Source organism: Dipodomys merriami, unplaced genomic scaffold (genome assembly GCF_024711535.1).
Source record: "Dipodomys merriami isolate MVZ:Mamm:240054 unplaced genomic scaffold, mDipMer1.0.p SCAF_172, whole genome shotgun sequence".
Lineage (NCBI taxonomy): Eukaryota > Metazoa > Chordata > Mammalia > Rodentia > Heteromyidae > Dipodomys > Dipodomys merriami.
The window spans coordinates 1,104,753-1,127,576 of NW_027203071.1; the positions used below are offsets into that span (position 1 = coordinate 1,104,753).

The 22,824-nt window shown below is 34.5% G+C and overlaps 1 protein-coding gene across 1 annotated transcript in view; it reads left to right on the forward strand.

Annotated features, from left to right (window-relative positions):
* Dnai4 (dynein axonemal intermediate chain 4) overlaps positions 1–14,759 on the forward strand; it is a 60,948-nt gene extending 46,189 nt beyond the window's left edge. The window contains exons 14-17 of the mRNA XM_070025771.1: positions 3,537–3,635; positions 4,095–4,321; positions 8,326–8,482; positions 14,496–14,759. Coding sequence (XP_069881872.1) covers positions 3,537–3,635; positions 4,095–4,321; positions 8,326–8,482; positions 14,496–14,546 — 534 coding nt within the window. The 3' untranslated portion in view covers positions 14,547–14,759. The remainder of the gene's footprint in view (positions 1–3,536; positions 3,636–4,094; positions 4,322–8,325; positions 8,483–14,495) is intronic.
* The last annotated feature ends 8,065 nt before the right edge of the window (positions 14,760–22,824 follow it).

The window sequence follows — 22,824 nt, forward strand, 5'->3', positions numbered from 1 at the left end:
TAAAGCAAGATAAAATGTTGGTATGTTAATAATAACTTCCTTTGTATGTGAAAAGTAAGCATGGCTGTAGCTTTCAGCTTAAGATAGGAGAAATATTTCAGTTGGGTATACTGGTCCTTTACCTGTTTTTCCTGGTAGAAGGTTGAACTATGGAAGCATTGATTCTTTTTTTTTTTTTTTAAACAAATGTATGCTTTGGTATCCCTCCTTGCCCCTTTTATCCTTTCTGCTATTCTATGTACACAAACACAATATTGTATACATGTAATATAGTACATTTAAATATGAATTATGACTCTAAGGATTGGTAGATTAGGAAGATCACTTGAGTTCGTGTTTATCAAAACCAAACTCTTGGCATTATATAATCATATAGTTCAGATATTATGATGGATTTCTTTATTTCCCCATTTTTCAAAATTATCTTTTTTGGGGGGGGAGTCAGGTCGTGGGGCCTGAACTCTGGGCCTGGGCGCTGTCCCTCAGCTCTTCAGCTCAAGGCTAACGCTCTACCACTTGAGCCACAGTGCCACTTCCGGCTTTTTTTTTCTTTTTGCTTATGTGGTGCTGAGAAATTGAACCCAGGGCCTCAGGCATGCAAGGCAAGCACTCTACCACTGAGCCACCTTCCCAGCCCCTCAAAATTATCTTTATGTAGTTGTGCAAAGAAGTTTCAATTTTACATATATGACAAACTTGTCAGAAAAACTAATTCCATGTTTTCCATCACATCTAGTGATCATCTCTTATCTTAAAGTAACACCATAATTTACTTCATTATGTAAATAAAACCTTGAGGTCCTCCTCTGTTGTATCTTATCATAAAAACAATATTTAACTCTTATTAATCTATTCCTTCTTTTCCTAGCCTATGACTGTGACTATAGTTAAGGCTTTATTATTTTCAATTCTACTCTTGCAACCATCTTTTAACTCTCTTCATTCTCAAATCCTGTGATATACCTTCACTTTAATTTCAGAATAGTAGCTTTCAATATGATGGAGAAGGGGATTTCCCTACCAGAGTCTTTTAGGAATGTCTAGAGATTGTAGATGAAAAGTGTTGAGACAAAGATGGGAAAGCACCAGTGGGCAGAGATACTAAATACTCTACAGTTTATCACATATTCACGGTTCTCCTGCCATCCACTATCACCCAAACAATTATCTGACCCAAAATGCCAATGATGCTGGGTTGAAAATCTATCTATCTATATATATATGAATATATGTATGTGAAATATATATGTGTATGAAATATATGTGAAATAAATAGATGAAATATATATATGAAATATATTTTGAAATCTTTTTGTTTATATATCTTCTTTTTTTAATTGTACAAGAGGGATTTCATTGCATTATTTTTATACATGCATATACTTTGATATTCTTCTATCATTCTTATTCCCACCCTAACTTATACTTTTTTGTTTTATAATTTTAGATCTCACTGGCTCCAACCCCAAAATAGTCTTCCTTGAACATTCATATCCTAGACCTTTATATATAACTTACCACATATGAGAGAAACAAGTATATTTGTCTTTTTCCTCACTTGATATGATGATTTCTTCCATTTTCCTGCAAGTGACATAATTTTATTCCTCTTTATGGCTGAGTATACTTTATTGTATTTACATTTGTACCACATTTTCTTATTCATTGATTGATGGACAACCAATACATACTTCAGTGTATATATGGGTGTATATATATACATAATATATATACATATATTAGATTTCCTTTATCCATTTATTGGTTGATTAGGCGAATTCTATAGCTTGCCTATTGTGAATAGTGCTGCTATAAACATGGGTAAATAGTTATTTCTATTATATCCTGAATTACATTCCTTTGGATAGACACTCAGGAGTGATATGGGAGGATCAAATGATAGGTCTACTTTTAGTTTTTCCAGGAAACTCCATTCTGATTTCCATAGTATATATACTAATTTACATTCCCACACCAAATATATATAACAATTTATTTTCCCTCTGCATACATACCAGCATTTGTTGTTGTTTTCCTTATTGATGTTGTCCATATGACTAGGGTGAGATGGATGTAATCTTAGTGAAGCTTTGATTTGCATTTACTTTTTTATTGTCAGTCCTGGGGCTTGAACTCTGGGCCTGGACGCCGCCCTCAGTTCTTCAGCTCAAGGCTAGCGTTCTACCACTTGAGCCACAGTGCCACTTCTGGTTTTCTGGTGGTTTATTAGAGATAAGAGTCCTGCCCTGGCTGGCTTTGAACAGTGAGCCTTAGATCTCAGCCTCCTCAGTAGCTGGGATTACAGGCATGAGCAACTGGCACTTGACTTGATTTGTATTTCATTTATAGCTAAGGATATTGAGCATTTTCATTGTATTTATTGGCCACCTGTTTTTCCTTGAAGAACCTTCTGTTCTAGTCATTTTCCTATTTATTATATGTTCTTCAAGTATTTAATTATTTGAATTCTTAATCCATTTGGAATATTGGGAATGTTTTTCCCCATTCTGTCTGCTCTCTCTTCATTCTGGTAATTTGTTTTATTTGATGTACAGAGCTTTAAAATTTGATGCAATACCATGGTTGTCTTGCTCTTACTTCCAAGGTAACTAGAGTGCTAGTCAAAGTCATTGGCTATGCCTATGTTTTCCAATGTTTTCCCTGTTTTCTTCTAGTAGCTTCAATTTCAGGTCTTACATTGAGGTCTTCCAGTCCATTTTGAATCAAGTTTTGTATACCATGAGAAATATGGTTCTAGATTTAGATTCTTCAACATGTGGACATACAGTTATCTCAACCCCATTGTTGAAGAAGCTGTCTCTTCTACAACATGCATTTTTGAGGCCTTTCTGAACTATCTGATCGCTGTAGCTATGTAGTCTTATTCCTGGTGCTTCTGTTCTATTCCATTGTTCTATATGTCTGTAGTTGTGGTAGCGCTGTGCTGTTTTGTTGGTTACTGTACCTCTTACTATAATTTGAAGTCAGATAAGACAGTACATACAGCATTTCTCTTTCTTTTTGTTCAGGATGTCTGAAATGCCATCTAGTTCAACTTTTCATTTCCAGCAATAACAACTGTTTTTTTTAGCATGATGCACATAAATAGTTATCATCATATTATTCTGTTTGTTCTTTGACTAGTTCCAGTAGAAGAGCATTTACTGTGTCCTTGTGCTGTTAGCTCCATTGTCAGGAACAATGAATGTTAGAAAGCTCTTTCTCATTTAAGCTGACGTTTTTTTCCATGTAGTTTTTAGGCAGACTATTAAGAATTATCCTTTATTCCAGCAAAAGACTAATCTGTATTTTCTTTTGCATAGTACTCTTGCAGGCATTTCATCAATGTGAACTTATAACAGAGAAAAAAGAAAAGAGATAACTACATTCAAGACAGATTTTCTTGTTTGGGTTTTTGAATTGATTTTTAATATCTCCTGAATTAGCCAATCTTATCTATTATCTATCTATCCATATATTATATGTAGTTACTGGTATATCACAAGCTAATCCATTTTGGATTTCTTATGTTTTAGGACACAAATATCTACTTAGCTGGCACTGAAGAAGGTCTTATTCACAAGTGTTCTTGTTCCTATAATGAACAATACCTAGATACCTACAGAGGACATAAGGTTAGTTTAATTACAGCAGGTATAATAATGTATGTTATAGTTGAAAAGTATCATTGTATACAGTATATATAACTTGCAATACATTTATAAGTTCAGAGTTAATACCAGCTTCAATTAAGTGCTTATGCTGTGGATATGTGTTGATGAACCCATCCATGTTTTTATACAATCTTCCTCATTTTTTCTTTAATATTATTTACTATCTTTTAAAGAAGATATAATTTATGTTAACACTCAGTGAACAGTACGATGAATATATTTTTGTGATTATATCTAGAATAATTAAGGGATGATTCAATTTATGATCTTATTCTAGGAAAAAGAAATACTAATGGGTATTATAGTGTGTAATGGATAGTGTTAAATCTAAAAATATTGATATTTTTAATATGCTAGTTAAGTTTAAAATATAAAATGTTGCTTATTATTTACTTGTATATTTTAATTTTCTATTTCTAGGGCCCAGTATATAAAGTAACATGGAACCCTTTCTGTCATGATGTATTCTTAAGCTGCTCTGCAGATTGGGGTATCATAATCTGGCAACAGGAGACTCTTAAGCCATTTCTGAGTTTTTATCCAACTACTCAAGTTGTTTACGATGTTGCCTGGTCTCCGAAATCACCCTATATATTTGCAGCTGCAAATGAGAGCAGAGTGGAGATTTGGGACCTGAGCATCAGCATGTAGGTGTTAATGTTTCTTGAGGACATTTCTAGTAGAAGCAGTTCAAACTAAATGACAACTGATAGCTTTTATATCTGTTAAAGAGTGCTGTAAGTTACTGTAAAAGAGAATAGTTTACTTGATAGCATTCTAATATTAATAAATATATATTCGAGGATGCTATACTAATGTGAATTACTTATGACACATGTAGTTTAGAAACTCACCTCACTTGTCTCTTTAGAATTTTAGTGAAAGAATCAGAATATCATACCTATCTTGAATTCTCATTCATTCCTAGGTTTAAAGAGTAATACAGGGAGGCATACTTACATTTCTTTCTTTTTTTGTGTGTATGTTTTTTATTGTAAAAATGCTGTACAGAAGAGTTACAGTTACATGAACAAGGTAATGAGTACATTTGTTATTGAGCATTGTTGCCTCCTCCTTTGTTTTCCCCCTACCATTCCTTCCCTTCCCTCCCACCTCCACATCTACCCCCCCCCCAAGATGTAAAGTTTGTTTTCAACATAATGTTTTGTACATGTCATTGTTACAATGGGTCAACCTGTATCCTTATTTAAGTATTTTATTTTTTCCCTTCCCCTCCCTAAATTAGAGAAGTGTATATACAAGATGCAGGGCACCAGTATCAAACACGGTGAAAACAGGGGTTATACCATGGGGGAGGAACATACAAGAAACAAAAAAATAATCACATGGTACATTATAAATAGGTTAGAAACAATAGCAAGAAAGAAAAAAAGAGGGCTGGGAAGATGGCTCAGTGGTAGAGCTCTTGCCTTGCATCCATGAGGCCCTGGGTTCGATTCCTCAGCACCACATAAGCAAAAAGAAAAAAGCCAGAAGTGTCGCTGTGGCTCACGTGGTAGAGTGCTAGACTTGAGCTGAAGAGCTGAGGGACGGCGCCCAGACCCAGAGTTCAGGCCCCACAATCGGACCCCCAAAAAAAGTTAAAAAAAAAGAAAAAAGATATTTATGTCCCTATCTTGGGGTTCGTTTCGCTTAACTTCATCTTATATGGTCACACGTACAGAGCTTTTGGCCTTTTCTGCTTGTCCTACACATGTACTAGTTATTGCAAATAAGGGAAACCATGGGACCTATGTTTCTTTGGGCCTAGCTTACTTCACTTAATATTTTTTTTTCAAGTCTTTGCATTTCCTAACAAATGGGATGATGCCATTCTTTCTGATGGAGGCATAGAATTCAATTTTTGTGTGTGTGTGTGTGTATATATATATATATATATATACATATATATATATATACACATGTATATATGTATAAACACACACACACACATACACACACACATATGCCACATTTTCTTGATCCATTCATCTACTGAGGGGCATCTGGGTTGGTTCATATCTTAGCTATGGTAAATAATGGTGTTATAAACATAGTTGTGCTGGTAGCCTTAGGATGGCCTTGTTTGTGATCGTCTGGGTAAATGCCCAAAAATGGGATTGCTGGGTCATAGGGGAGCTCTATGTGGACTCTTTTAGCTTCTGCATGGCAAAGGACATAGCTAGCAAGAACAATAGAAAGCCCACAGATTGGGAAAAGATCTTCACTAGCTATACAATGGACAAGGCTCTCATATCTAAAATATACTTGGAACTCAAACAATTAAATCCCCCAACAACAAATCCTCAAAGAAACAACTGCCTGATAAATAAGTGGGCTAAGGATTTAGAGAAACTTCTCTGAAGAGGAATTAAGAATGGCCAATAGACACATGAAGAAATGCATACTTACATTTCTAAGAAAGATTCTTCATTACTTAAGGAAGGTATCTCCTTAATCAGATAGACAGGAGGGAGGGAAAGCAGGAGAAAATAAGAGAGAGGGTAATACTGTTTGACAAGAAATACACTCAATACTTTACTTATATAATTGTAACCTCTCTGTACATCACCTTTACAATAAAATTAAATTAAATTAAAATTAAAAATAAGATAAATGAAGGGGACAAAATAATTATTTTTTTAGTATCTACTGATGATTTTACTAACTGAAGATCTTACACTGAAGTTATCAGGAGCCATTTAGATTCATCTATTCTTTTCTTAAAATCTATTAATATACAACTTTATATAATGTGGGAAATATTTAATGATTTTACTTCCATTAGAAAGTATAAGTTTTCATGATAGTTATTAACAGAAGGAGCAGAAAAATACTTTTTAAAATAAATGATATAAACAATGGGATTTCATTTATTTATTTATTTTGCCAGTACTCTGGTTTGAACTCAAGGCCTTACATTTTCTTACCCAGCTATGACTCTATCATTTGAGCCATACTTCCAAATTTTGGAGATTCAGTCTGTGCTGTGACTAGCTTCAAATCCTGATCCTCTGGATTGTCTGGTGACATTGTTTCCATTAAAAATGTAATGTTGATTGTAAAGGGGGAAGTGTTTGGGGAATAGAAGATGGTAATAAAAAGTATATATTAAAAAAGAATTTAATCCTATTAAATAAAGAAAAGGTACTCAGTACTTAAATTTTTTTGGCATGGCTCATTCTTTAAAATAGTATCAGTAAATTCTTGCCTGCATTCTTTTCCCTTTGCCACTTCATTTCTTCTGCCCCACTTCCTTTGCAAAGTACCCATTTCCTGGTACTTACTTTGATGGGGTGGGCCAAAGGGGGTGTGAAGATATTGAAATAATGACACAGATCAAGATGCATTGTACACATAAACTATTTTTTAGTGGCAAAAATTCAATACATAACCTAAAATTAGGATAAGTAAGTGGAGGGAGTCTTGGGAGGAGTAGGTAAGAATGTTGAAAGAGGTGGCATTGACCAAGATGCGCTGCATTCATAAACTGCTCTGGTGAATAGCAGCTCCTTTGTGCAATATTTTTAAAAACAATATCAACATAAAGTGAAGAATTATATTACAAGTTACTTGTGATAGATGACGAATGTCTATTTAAATCCAACCACTGACTTAAAACTATAGTTTTACCAGAAAAATAGTAGCAACTCTAAAAAGTTGCTACTTTTAATATTTCTAAAAAAGCAAATTGTTTTAGACATCCAAGACTAGGGAAAAATCCTGTTCAAAAATGTCCTTTTTAACTTTTAAATGTTTATTTGGATCAAAATATTCTTTTGTTAAGACAATTATTATGGGCAGGGGGTGTAGCTCAGTGGTAGTGTTGGTTTAGTGTACAGAAGGCCCTGGTTTTGATTCTCAACACAGCGAAATAACCAGAACTAAAACCAAACCAAACCAAACAACACTTCTTCTTCCCCCCACAAAAATGTACTATTTAAAAAATTGTTAGACAGATCTTCCCAGAATGTGTAGGATGTGTTCATCTTTTTCTGCCTCTGTCTCTATCTCCGATCTCCATCTCTATATTGAGAGATCTTAGTTTTGGGAAATTAGCTCACACAGTCATGGGACTGGCAAGTCTGCAGTCTGCAGGACAGTGTGGTGGGTTGGAATTCCTAGCAATCTTGTTTTAGTGCTGAATTCAAATATATTTTGTGGGCAGAATTTTGTTTCACTGCAGGGGATTTCCATATTTTTAATTTTAATGATTTGGATGAAGCCCACCTACATTATTGTGGGTAGTTAGGTTTATTCAGATTCTGCTAATATAAGTGTTAATCATGTTTTCAAAACAAAACAAAACCAAAAAAGACTCACAGGAACTTGTAGAGAAGCATTGGATCAAAACACTATGGTAGTCTTACCAAATTGACACGCTAAATCAACTATTAGAAAAATTTTAATTTATAAGGCCACATCTAAATTGAAATGTATTTTAATTTACCTGATCAAACTGGCTCATTGAAGGAATGAAGGTTTCTATTAAGGAGTGGTGGGCAGTTATTTTGAGTTTGGAAACACTTCTAGGCTTTTGGTTACTTTTATATGAAATTTTAAAAAACACTCAAACTTTTCTTGGTGTGTGTCTTTAAAAGGATCATTTTAATATAATAACTGAATTTACAAGTAAAATGTTTAATTACAGTTTGGACCCTCTGATTGTGCATGTTGCTAACCCTGGAATCAAGTTTACAACGGTTCTCTTCTCCAAACAAACAGATTGCCTTCTAGTGGGAGATAGTGATGGACATGTTGTTGTATATGAACTGAGAAATATGCCTACTGCTTCAGATTCTAGTCGGGTAAGACTCAAAAGTAAAAATCTCATGTCATTTCATGAGCATATTTAGTCGCGATTTTGTAGTGTGAAATTAATGTGTATTTTGTAGATATGTTAAAGTTGACGTAATGGAAAGAACCTAAGTTGCCACTAAGTAGACCTGGTATCTAGTAGGTTTATTTTCTGTAAGCCTTGCTTTTTTATCTGTTTGAGATCAATAATGAGAATAACAATATTGCTGAATGTAAGAATTACAGATGTTATACAGAAGAACTTAAAATTGTGCCAATGGTTGGTGTTGTTGGGACGTAGTAATTATTGAATATAGCTGAAGTTTGCTGTACGTTTTCAAAAATTTTGGAGGAAAATAAGATTTTGTTTTCTTGGCTTAGTATTATCTTATTCTCCTCTCATCTTCAAAAGGAAAGTTTTGTTGCTGAATTTTGCCAAGCAATTTTGTATCATTTGAGGTTTGTTTGTTTATTTTCTATTACTCCTGAGCCTGGAACTCTAGGCTTAGGTGTTTTCCCTAAGCTCCTTTTGCTCAAGGCGAGCACTCTACCACTTGAGCTTTTTCTGTGATTAATTGGAGATAAAAGTCTCATGAACTTTCCTGCCCTGGTTGGCTTCAAACCAAGATCCTCAGATCTCAGCCTCTTGGGTATTTAGGATCACCAGTGCCTGTCTTTAGAGGCTCATTTTTAGAATAGATGTTTCTGTTTATGTTTAACTTGCTAGGCAAAGAGTAATCTGGTGAACATTACATGAATAAGAAAAGCATGTTAAGTATTAAAACCATATATGAACCAGTAACAAAAACATTAAGACTTCGTGGAAGAGTGAGCAGTAGTCAGGGACAGGTTATTCACCAAAAATTTTTAAAATATATTTTAAAATGCAACCTCACTAATAAAGAAAAACTATTAAATCCAATTATGATAATATTTTCACATATTAAATTAGCAAGATTTATTTTTAAAATTTTATGGGTCTATCATAACATTTGATAAGCTAAGATCTTTCATAATAATGGTTTGACTAGATACTGATGTAACTTCATTAGTGGTGGTACTAGGGTTTGGACTTAGGGATGTGGGTTTGGTAAGCAAGAATTCTGCCACTAGAACCATGACCTTAGTCCTTTTTGATTTATCTATTTCTCCAATAAGGTTTTACATCTATTCCAGACTGGGCTGAAATCTTCCTATTTGTGCTTCCTGCTAGCTGTGATGACAAGCATATATACTACCACTTACAGTTTTTATTGATGGAGATGAACTCTTCTGCTTAGACTCAAATCATAGTCCTTTAGATCTCAGCCTTTGGGGTAGATAGGATTTCAGACATGAACTACCACACACAGCTTTTGGAAGCAACTTGACCATCTAAAGTGTTTGAAATGTTCAGGAAGGGTTGGTGGTACAGCTCAAATGGTACAGCACCTGCCTATCAAGTATGAGGAGTCCCAATTTCAAACTCTAGTTTGCCAAAAAGGCCAGAATATGACAAGAATGAAATATTTAAGGAATATTGATCCCTTAAACTATTAACTCCACTCTTGTGACTCTATACTATCGAAATATTCATAAAAGCAGCAAAAGAAATTGATTGTAGAGTTACTTGTGATGATTTTTTTAAAAGGAAAAACTTTAGTAGCCAATGAGAAGGAAACATGGCGGGAGAAATCATGTGGTTGATTAAATTAATCATATATAGAACTAGAGATCAAACTATATAGACTTGCAAGTGTTTAATAAGTAAATGAAAAAAATGCTTGGTAGTAGATGTCATTTATTCCACATATAATCCACAGAGCCCATTCCTTTATCCATTTCACTCTTTGCTTAGATGTCAATTTCTCAGTAAAAATTTCTTTGATCATCTGGTTTAAAACTGCAGCTTCTATTCCCACCACATTTTCTACTCGATACTCTCCCATCACTTATTTTCATGTTACAAGATTTTAAGAGTTTTAATTTCTCACATTCATTTACTAGGAGATATTTTAACAAGTAGTAGGATGTTTTTACCCACTTTGAAACTTATCTGAGATGTACAACTCAATGGTTATAATAGATTTAAAAGATTCTATTTTTTCTTATTAGCATATATTAATTGCACAATGTGAAAGATTTAATTTGATACCTTATACATGCATAGAATATATTTTGATCACATTCACTTTCTCTATTACTTTTTCTTATTCCTTTACCCCTTTTCTGGGTAATTCTATTCTTAATTCAACTTCTTATAAAACCACTATGTGTATCCAATATAGTTCATAGCAAATCTTTTTCATTCTCTGTTTTAAGATTTATCTGAAATTTTAGATAAGCTCTCAAAGGTTCAATTCATCATTTAAAAAATCTTTATTGGAAAACCTTACTTCATTGTTGGTGGGAATGTAAACTTGTTCAACCACTTTGGAAAGCAGTATGGAGGTTCCTCAAAAGACTTCACATAGAACTCCCCTATGACCCAGCAATCCCACTTTTGGGCATTTACCCAAATGTTTACAAACAAGACCACACTAAAGCTACCAGCACAACTATTTTTATTGCAGCATTATTTACCATAGCTAAGATATGGAACCAACCCAGATGCCCCTCAGTAGATGAATGGATCAAGAAAATGTGGTATATATACACAATGGAATTCTATGCCTCCATCAGAAAGAATGACATTGCCCCATTTGTTAGGAAATGGAAAAACTTGGAAAAAATTATATTAAGTGAAGTAAGCCAGGCCCAAAGAAACATAGGTCCCATGGTTTCTCTTATTTGTAACATCTAGTATATGTATGAGTCAAGGGGAAAAGGTCAGATAATGTGATGTCAGGAAAATGAACCCTTAGATGTGTATTTTAATGTTTTTTTCTTTCATGCATGTGTTTCTAACGCATTTATAAGATTATCTCTTTGTTGCTTTGTATGTCCCTCCCCCACAGTATAACCCCTGCTTTCACTATATTTGATGTCAGTATAACTTGTGGAGGAGATGGGGAAAAACCAGTTGTTTAAGGATACAGGTGGACCTGTTGCAACAATGAGAAGTACAAGTTGTCATGTTGAAAACGAGCTTTACAACGTCGGTGCGGGGGGGGGGGGAAAGGGGGGGAAGGAGAAGGATTGGGATTGGGGGGGAGGGGGGAGGCTGGGAAGGGATGTGAAGGTTAAACAAAGGAGGAGGCTGCAATGCTTGGTAAGAAATGTACGCATTATCCTGCCCATGTAATTGTAACTCCTCTGTACAGTATGTTCACAAATAAAATTAAATTAAATTAAAAAAAATCTTTATTGGAAGTGGCACTGTGGCTCAAGTAGTAGAGCATTCGCCTTGAGCTGAAGAGCGCAGGGACAGCGCCCAAGCCCAGAGCTCAAGCCCCACAACTGACCAAAACAAAAAACAAAAACAAACAAACAAAAAATCTTTATTATTCTTTTTTTATTGCAAGTCCTGGGCCTTGTATTATTCTTTTAGGACCATTCTGCAGGAGTTTTCAAAATTTGTCCACAATTCTGAACTTGATGAAGTTGGGTTGTTTAAATTATTTTAAAATGTTTGTTGTGTTTTCTGGGGTAGCATTAAAGATTTGTCTGTGAGCATCAATATGCTTGTTCATCTGTTTTCCTTATATATACATTTGTAGAAGCTTACTCGTATTTATCAATTGGAATCACAATATTTTGTATGCATTACTCATTTGAGCTACTTGAAAACTTGAATCTTCAGGTATCTATCTTAGTGTTAGCACATGCTGGGCCTTAAAGTGGATGTGTTAAATTAAATATCTGAGTGAACAAATATACAAACTAAAGGTTTCTAAGAAAAGGACAATATAGCTAAGAGAAACTGGAGAAGAAAAAAAAAGTCTTATACCAGAATAACACAGCTCTACAGAAAATGCTGAGTAGGAAAATAATTCACTTTTGAAAGGCAAATGAGAAGAGGTAAAGAAAAATATAAAAGAAGAATGCTTTCACCAAGGAACTAATTTGAATTGTGCTTTATGGTTTCAGAATTCAAGATGTAGGAGTGATTGTTTTATAGATTAAATAAAAGGCTTGAGCAGAGAGAGATAACTGGAGACAATCTTGTGAACTTTTACATGGGCTGGTCTGGTACCGTGATGCTCATGATCTTAGCTTCTCACATACTTGATATAACTAATAGCCATGTACTATACATCCTTGTGATTAAGCTATAGGTTGAGATGGCATCCTTTGAACTCATCCCCACCCCAATTGGCATATTACCATAATCCTCCCAATCTCAGGTTACAGGGGTGAACCACTGCACCTGGCTAAGAATGTAATTTTTGTCAATAAAATTCTATTTCTTTTATTAAAAATATCTGAGTAAAAAATGATACTTGTTGATTTAGGTAGTTACGTGTTTTATACTAGCAGATGGCATGTGTTCCAGGTATGCTGGAGAAGCATTCACTGGATAAAAGCTATGGAGAAAGGATCAGTAGTGGTTTTAGGACCACATCTTCCCTCTCTGGAAGCTAATCACCCTTTGTAGTGTTACAGAGAAGAAGAACTCTTGACTCTTGAGCTCTGGAAATTTTAAATGACATCATTTCTGATATTCTGACCCTGCTAGATGAGAATACTCTAGGCTTTAGCCTTAGATTAGGGTTTATTGTTAGGGGCAGCACTTGCCTCATCTTTGGTATGAACAGAAGACTGGAGCTGAAGGCTTGCAATTATAACTTTATAATGTTGTTTACTGTTGACAAGATTTACTACTACAATTGCTTTCATAATTTGGGAAATTCCAGCTCTTCCAGCATGATGACAGTTCATAGAGGTCTAAGTTTTGCTGTAAAGAGTTACAGTTTAAGAATTTTGTGAAAGTCAATTTCAGTGGGGACATTTCAAGAAGCAACTCTTTTTCTAGAGGAATCTTTTGGAGAACATTTTGGATTCTACTTTTACCATTATGGATCAATATAAAAATGTTTGCCATATTTTTCTGCACTTTTTAGTGTTTATATTTCTTCCTTACAAAAGGCAAAGTTTTTAAACATGAAATGTTCAAGATGGGTTTTAGAATTGTAAATATGTAATATAGAACAAATTAATACTGAAAGACACTAAAAGTGGAAGAATAAACCATTTATTGAGTATCTACTATGTAAGAGTACCCAAGACACTAAGAATACAACATTGAACAAATTATAAAGTGATCTACTTCATTGATCCAAGTAATAGACTACGTAGAAAGAGAGGGGTTTGAGAAATACTTTAAGGTTAGAACTGACAGGACTTGTCGATTTATATGTGAAGGATACCAAAAACAGTTTAGTATAGGCCCAAAGACAGGAACTGCCTTGTGTGATATTATCTAGAAGGTTTATAACTTTTTAGATTTTGTAAGACATTTTCATGTTAGTTAGCTTATTTCATTCTCATAAACTTTAGAATAGATGTAGATTTTTTCCTCAGGATCACATCTTACATGTGATAAAGAAAACTTTGGTCTGCTTCTAGTTCTGGTATTTTTACTATACATTCCACTGTCTTCCTTAATCTCCTTCTATGGCTTTCATTCTCTTGTATATAATCATTTGTCTTGTTTTAAAATCCAAAGCTATGTACCATTAAATGAAAATACAAAATCTTTGTGGAAGTTGAGAAGATCTATTCTCTAAATCCAGAATTAACAGACGAGAAAGGAACTGAACATATCACTAAGGGTAACAAATACTTTACAGATGAGATAGCCCAGCTTTCAACTGTAAGGATTAATAGCAAAGTATCAAATTTGTCCTCTTATTGAAGCCTTATAAAATTATTTGTCAAGCTTTATTAAAACAGACTTTCATAGGAAAGTGTAGGTTTTTTACTAGGAAGTAGGTATTATTGTTTAAGCTTACCTTTGTTTGTTCCCATTTTATGATCTTCTTGGATGCCCTTTACATATGTATCACTGAACTTATAAAAATTTTAATGGCATTTTAAAGACTACCTCACCTTTTACATTGTGTTTTATTGCACTGTAAATATGTGGCTTTTTTTCTTTTTCAGGAAAATATAATAAATGCTTTGCTTGGACCCAAGTCAAGTCAACCAGGATAATCCATCACTCCTGAAATATTTCTGTTTGTTGTTTAAAGAAGAAGGAACAGAGTTCACTGTTTAGTAGTGTCTACTGTATATTATAAATTGGGATTTATGACTGTAGAAAATAATACTTGATATATAATTTCCATTTAAATTTAATTAACTTTTATTTCAGAAATATGTGCTTAGTTTGAAATTTTCTGAAGCTGTTTCTACTCCTTGGTAGAAGTATATATGAATAAATTTGAATACTTATAAAACATCTAACTAGTTTGGAAAGTTATTTATAGAAGCAAAATTTAAAGTTATTAGACTTACTTAAACTAAAATCTTTATAATAGATTCTACCAACATTTAAATATGCTTTCTTTTTTTTCCTTTTCTTTTTTGTATGTCATTTGTAGGGCTTGAACTCAGGTTCTGGGCACTGTCCCTGAACTTTTTTGCTCAAGGCTAACTCTATTACTTGAGCCATAGCTCCACTAATGGCTGTTTTGATACTTAATTGGAGATACGTATCTCATGGAGTTGCCTGGGCTGGCTTTGAACTGTAATCTTCAGATCTCAACCTCCTAAGTAGCTAGTATTACAGATGTGAACCAGTGGTACCTGGCTAAATCTTCTACTTTCTAAGTTCCATTTTCCAGAACTTACAACTATGCAGTTGTTAGTTTGATGAAAAAATAGATTCTAATATCCAAATTTAAGCCTAAATAAATCCACTTAGATTTGGATGCTGGAACAACAGATCTTTGCTAGACTATGTGGCAAGCAAAAATCATATCAAACATCAGACTTTCATTGTTTAAACAGCATTGCATTGTTTGATCTGAAATACATCAATCCTCCCTTCTCTGTATGCTTAGAATCTACTTTGACCATTAAGCCCAGACTTACATGGATGTTTACCAAGAAAGTTCAAAGTCTTTGATCTGTAAGCCATACCAGTATGCTATGTTTTGAAGGGTTCTAGAGGTGTTGGGAAGAGTTGTGAGTACAGATCGCTAACAGGCAGTTCCATGCATTCTGTATTCCTAGATTTATTAGCTGATGCCATAAGACATATGGCCTGATCTGCAAAGCATTATGGACAGAGAAGAGAGAGTAAAGGATGTGAAACTCACTAAACTCTCTAGAAAAACCTGTGTTTGTGTATATACATTCATATGCACATATACATGTGTGTATATTTATATATGTGTATATGTAATCATATATGTATATGTATTGTTGAATTGAAACCCTTTGTACAACTACCTTTTTTTTTTGTCAGTCATGGGGTCTGAAATCTGGGCCTGGGCACTGTCCCAGTATACGTATTCAGACAAAAACAGGCTAAAATTGGAATCAGTGCAGAAGTGAGAACTACCTTTACAAGTACTCACTACACTTCAGTCTCTGTTTCTTTGAAATTATCATTTAAACAAAATCAAGGACATTTTTAGATGGTTTGAGACTTTAGATCAGGTTATAGGGATTATAAAATTTTACCCTAAGTCATCATGACTATCTTTGTCTTTCTGAAAGACTGAAATTTCAAAATACTTTGTGTATGAAAATAAAAGTTACTTTAACTGAACAATTATGTTCCTTTTTGAAGTTTAAAATTTATTTTTACACATTTTCTTTTCAGGTCCTGGAAAATGCAACTTTTAAAAAAATTTAGGGGGGCTGGGAAAGTGGCTCTGTGGTAGAGTGCTTACCTTGCATGCATGAGGCCCTGGGTTCCATTCTTCAGCACCACATAAGCAGAAAAATCCAGAAGTGGCGTTGTGGCTCAACTGGTAGAGCACTAACCTTGAGCTGAAGAGCTGAGGGACAGTGCCCAGGCCCAGAGTTCAGACCCCATGACTGACAAAAAAAAAAAAAAAAGGTAGTTGTACAAAGGGTTTCAATTCAACAAGTCAGATTTTGAGTACAATGTATCCTGATCAATGTCAATGTCCTGCATTGTGACTACTGTAGATGTATTCTGTCAATGTCATCCATGAACAGGTGATCTTAAAGTGCTGAACTTCTTACAAGTTCTCCCCATTGATCTCACAGTCTTAAATGATTCTCCCATGCATGTAGATTTGCACAAAAGAGTTTATCTTTCGCCTGGCCATTTCAGAAGTACAACAAAGATATCACTTTGTTCTACAAAATCATAGAACATAGGTAGTTAGGACATGAACCACATAGCTTTCACATAAAAGGAAACATGGACTCCCCTCAGGGATGGGCATAGGGAAAAGAGAGAGTTCCATGGATTCACATGAAAGAAGACACCTGTGTCTTGCTTCTGAAAAAACCTCTTCCATAAAGTAGTATGACCTAGGAGAAAATACAGTCAACTTTGAAAAACACTTCCCCATGGAACCAGTAATGTGTAGAAGCTGCAAAGAGCTATTAATACTGAAGAAGCCAGGCACTGGTGGAAGGGCCTTGACAGATTAAGATGCTAGGATTGTATCCAAAGGGAAAGGGAAAGGAAGAAAAATAAGCCTGAGTTGGGCTGATATTCACTAGCTTCTTTAGCTGAGTAGAAGAGACCTGAAATCAGAAATTTAATTGAGTTAAAGAAAATAAGTTATATTTCTTGAGTAATTGAGTTTCCAAACTGAGATTCATACCTGCTATAATGAAAGTTTGTGTCATCATTTTATTTTTTTATTTTTTATTGAGAAAATACTGTACAGAGGGGTTACAATTACATGGGCAAGATAATGAGTACATTTCTTATCAAGCATTGTAGCCTCCTCCTTTGTTTCCCCTTCCCATCCTCCCCCTCCCCACCCCACACCCCCCCCCCCGCACAAAGTTGTAAAGTTCATTTGTGTCATCATTATCTTAATGTCTTCCTCCCTCCTAGACTGTAAGCTCTTTCAGAGTAGGGATTATGTGTTTTTCTCACCATGAAATTACATGTTTGTTGAATGAATTATTAAGTTATAGGTAAATTGTAGTCTTACTTGCCCTTTATATACAATTAATATCATGTGTGTCATTTTCCTAATAGTTTAAGGTTAAAACATTTTAACTATAGACTACATAGAGGACATAAAATCAGACGGCAAAGTTGGTAAACATAGTTGTAGCTTTCCTTGTTGATAAAGTCAATTTCCCCCCTAAGACAAAGAACAAAAACTAATCAGTGATCACTTTTGGTGTGAACACTGTTGTTATTTCTTGAGTCTATATTTTTCCCATCCATTTAGGGAACAATGTGTCTCCAAAGTAAAGCGCTTCCAAAGTACACATACAATAGTATTCAAAAATGGTAATTTCCTTCTAACCACCTCAAGAGCTATGTTTCCAGGATTTGGTCTTTTGAGAACCTTTTTGCCCTTCGTGGCTCTCTCTTGCTTCCAAGGACACCAACTACTGACCTCATTTGTTCCTTCACAACAGCATTTAGGCCTTGTGAACTGTTTGCTCAGGATTTTGTTCAATATTCAAATCTACCCTCCAGCCCATAGAACATTTACAAGGCTATCAGTCCTCATTTCCTGGAACTGCTCTATTCATTTGGTGATAAAACTAAAAGGCCTAGAGTTTACATGAAACTAATTTCTGGGTTAAGCAGAAAGTGCAATGTGTACGCCAAGTTGGAACATATAAAACATTGTGATGGCTCTTATAAAAATGAACACTGCATTTAAAAAACTAACAAGATATTTATGTAACATTAAGAACAACTAAATTATCCTTCATGAAATATGTATCTTCTTTAATAAGTAATTAATGAAAAGATATAGCACCATTACCCAGAAAGCAAAGGATTCTAGAATGCGATCCATCAAAACTCACTGATAATAATTTGATTGAATTTTCGAATTATTACACTTATTTTGATTATCTACTCTTTATTCACTTAATCTGAGAGTCCAAAGAAGACATTAAAATAGCTATTTTTATGTCCATACAAACTGGTCCCTCTGTGTTTATTATTGTTTTTAAGATATATTTCAATACACACAAGTACACATAACCTTTATATATACACACCACATCTTTATTTTTGAATAGCATTCAAGTTGATTTTACATCTTAACTATTGTGAATAATGCTGAAGTGAATATGAGAGTTAAGATATTTCTTTAAGGTATGATGTCATGTCTTTTGCATATATATAATAGAAGTCCTAGATCACATGAATATATATATATATATATTCACATATATTCATATGTATGTATTTAGTTTTGGAGGAAGATGTATGTTTTCAGCAATAGCAGTACCAATTTATATTCTAATAAGCATGCACAAGGAATTCCTTTCTCCATGCTTGCCAACATTTGTTGTCATTTTGATAATAGCCACCCTAACTTGTGAGGTAGCATTTCATTGTGGTTTTGATCTGTGTTCTCCATAATTGGTGATGCTATTTATATATCTGCTAGTCATTCTTTGCCTTCTTTGGAAAAATGTTTATTTGGGTCCTTTCCTATTTTTTAATATTTTTTTGCCATTGAATTTTAGTTACTAATTTCAATTCTTTTTCATAAGACATCAAAAACTACTGCCATGAGTGGCAAGAAAGTTTGACCCACAAGGTTATGTGAAAAATTGTGAAAATAAATTTTATTTCAATATCCAATCCACATGTATTTTAGAGTAGAAAAAGTGACCAAATTTAAAGAATAGATGAAAAGAAGTTTCAGCATGTATAAAGGCCTGAATAGAGCAAGAAGTTATGGAATTACATTTGTCAAGTATTTGTTATTGCTGCTGTATTTATAATTTGGGAGTATCTAGAATGACTGGATCTAAGCAAATAGAGAGAGGCTAGATCATGAAATATCTTGTAGCTTGTGTTAAAGAGATGCAAATTTTTTTCTTGAGGGGAAATAAAAGTCTTGAGGGAGATGTCAAAGGTGGATAATAATCACATGTTTTAGAAAGACTATCCTGGGCAGCTAGAAAATGGACTTATATCAAATGGTCTTATTTGTGAGGCCATTGCAAATGAAAGTTGAGGTCATGATAGAGGGAATAGAAGGCAATGAGCAAACCATAGAGAACTTTAGAAGGTAGAACTGATGACACAATGATTTAAGGGATATTAGTGAATAGAGAAAGCTTTCGTCAATGGAGAAATGAGTGGGAAGAGGGGGTTATGAATGACTCCCAGAAAGTTTGATGAATAATACTGTCATGACTGAAGTTCCCACTGAAAGTATAGAATCTTAGCTAACTTCATGTTAGAAAATAACAACAAACTCATATTTCCTAATGAATTGACACATAGTGATCTCATAATTACCAATATAAAATAATTACATGTAATAGCTCTAATTTATCAATGTTATAATTCCAGTTTACCTTAAGAGATCATGTAAAATTTTGCAAAAGGAAAAAATAAAAAGAAAATCAAATTATATGTTAAGTACTTTTTTATAGTCTCATAGAATATAAATATTAAATCTCAAGCACTTTAACACTGAGGACATTAGGCATTATTTGTTGGAACTATTACCATTATAATTCCCTTCAATGATCAACCTATTGAAAGCTCTCTTTGTGCTAGGCTCTGATCAGTACTCTGCATCAATTAATCCTTACAACTACCCTAACAAGAGTCAGAGCAATTAACTATATTTTACAAACGAAGAAACGGAGACTCAAAGAGACAGTAAGTATATTGCCTTTGGTCACACAGACTTAGATCTTACTTTCCAAATCTGATGCTAAGACAATATTTACAATTTGTGCCAACTCACCTAAACTCCATCTACTGGGCATTCTGTATCTATACTTGTTCCTTGATAAACAGCATATAAGAGATAGATGTACTGATTCTGATATCTGGTTATTAAAGGATTTTTGGCTCATAACATTACTTCTTTATATACACTAACTCATTCCAGCTTTCAAGAACTCCAATTTCAATATAACATGATAAAAGAAAGATAATTTTACTCTCCCAGATGGAGAAACTAAAACAGGAGGAAAATTACATACTGCTATAGTCTGTGTGCTTATGTTCCTACCAGCCTAATATTGAAACTGTTAACCCCCAGAGTACTGGTATTAGCAGAAGAAGCCCTTGTGATATGATCAAATCATCAAGATGGGGCCCTCATGACTGACATTAGGGTTCATATCTATCTATCTATCTATCTATCTATCCATCTATCTATCTATCTATCTATCTATCTATATATGTACACACACACACACACACACACACGCACACACACACACACACACACACACACAGCTTACTCCTTCTGCCATATGAGACTACAGTGGGAAACAGCAGTCTACCACAGTAGAGAACCTTCACCAGAACTGGATCTTCCTGGCATTCCATCTTGCAATTTCCAGCCTCTACAATTATGAGAAATATAAATTGTTGTTGTGTATGTTACATAGTCTCTGATATTTTGTTAAAGCAGACTGAATTAATTAAGTTATATTAAAAACCAACTGACTGAGATACAGACTAGATAAGAAAAGTCGTGTAAACCTTGAAACAAAATACTTCAGTTAGGTGTAGAAAGAACAAATTGGTCAGTTAAGAGACAGGAGGATTTGTTTTCATGTTGATTGTCCTCTTTCCTTGGACCTTGAAGTATGAGAAAGGAGTGATATTTGTGGGCCTGAGAGAACAAACTTAAATACTAGACTGGGTTTTATTCTGTCCATCATGTTACTAAAAGTTTTTTTGAGGCGGGAGTAACATAATCAGATAATTATAGCAAGACATAGTTTTTCAAGTTCAGAGCAGCTTTTAAGCAATCCAATCCAACTCTCAATTTACAAATGAGGAAAAGTCCCCAAAGTTGGTATCATTGTCGTTACCTGTTGTGTGTAGGCACGTGCAGGCAACTGATCAGATTGGTTTCCTTGCCTCCATGTAGCCACAGACTGAGATTAGGTCTTGGTGGTCTTCCCTTTGCATTTCAAATTAAGATGAACACTGATGAGACCATAAAACTTGGCAAGAAAGGTTTCTAGGTTGAATCTGGAGGGATCGGTGAGGGTAATCATAGGTTTTACAGTTCCAGAATATACTTGAAATGAGGGAGGGAATAACAAGTTTGACAAGAAATGTACTCACTATCTTACTAAGGTAACTGTAACCCCTCTGTACATCACCTTGACAATAAAATAAAAATAAAAAAATAGTCCTGAAAAAAAGAATATATCTGACATGTAAGGTAACTTACCTTTCTTGTTCAGCTGTTTGGGATTATGGATTCACTTTCATTATAACATAAATGCCCATAGAGATATGCATAGCCAATTCATAGATGGAGGGTAACAAGGAAGAGTCTAGTTAGAGACATTCTTCTGAAATTTGAAGAGAAGGTAGCTTGTCTAGTCTATTCTGATGGTGAGGAAAGAATGTAACCAACAATTACAGAGTACTGATTTTGTCAGTGTGATATGTAATCTGATCAACTCTATTAGTTTCTACTATCCTTGAACTTTACAAAACAGAGACATTTCAATAACTTATTTAACATTATAGATCTGGTAACTAGAAAACACACGATGATATGCATTGTTACATATGATTTCTTGCCAGGTGTGGGTGGCTCAAGCCTGTAATCCTAGCTGCTCAGGAGACTGAGATATGAAGATGGAGATTCAAAGCCAGCCCAGACAGGAAAGTCCTCGAAACTCTTAATCTCCAATAAAGCATGAAAAAACCAGAAGTGGTGCTGTGGCTCAAGAGGTAGAGCACTTGCCTTGAGCTGAAGAGCTGAGGGACAGCACCCAGACCCATAGTTTGAGCCCTATGACTGACAACAACAACCAAAAAGTATGATTTCTCATTGCTTTAACATTAGTGTTTGTGTGTGTATGTGTGTGTGTGTGTGTGTGTGTGTGTGTGTGTGTGTGTGTGTCTGTGTGTTTTAGGGGAGAGGGTTTTGAATATCAAACCCAAGATGCTATTCATGCTCTACCACTAAATTACATCCCCAGATGGTGATTTTAACACTTAAAAAACCCTCATCAGATGGGTTTTACCATTCTAGATAAATGGTTATTGTGGTTCAAAGAGTTTAAAATGTGTTCTGTGTTCATAAGTGGCAAAGTGGCAAGGGCAAAGTGAGGACTGAAACTCATACTTAGCAGCTTCCACAATCCTTAGTTTCTGTGATGCCTCAAGGAAAATGCCTGTTTATTGCCTCACAAATTGTGTAAGTGTGTAAATTAGGTGTTCAGAAGTGACTGAATCACAGGCAATCATCATAAAAGCACATTATCAAAACTCCATACTGTAGTGTATGTACTTAGTAAATAGTGTTAAAATAAAGTCCTCACCAATAAAACATCAGCACAGTTAGTATAAATT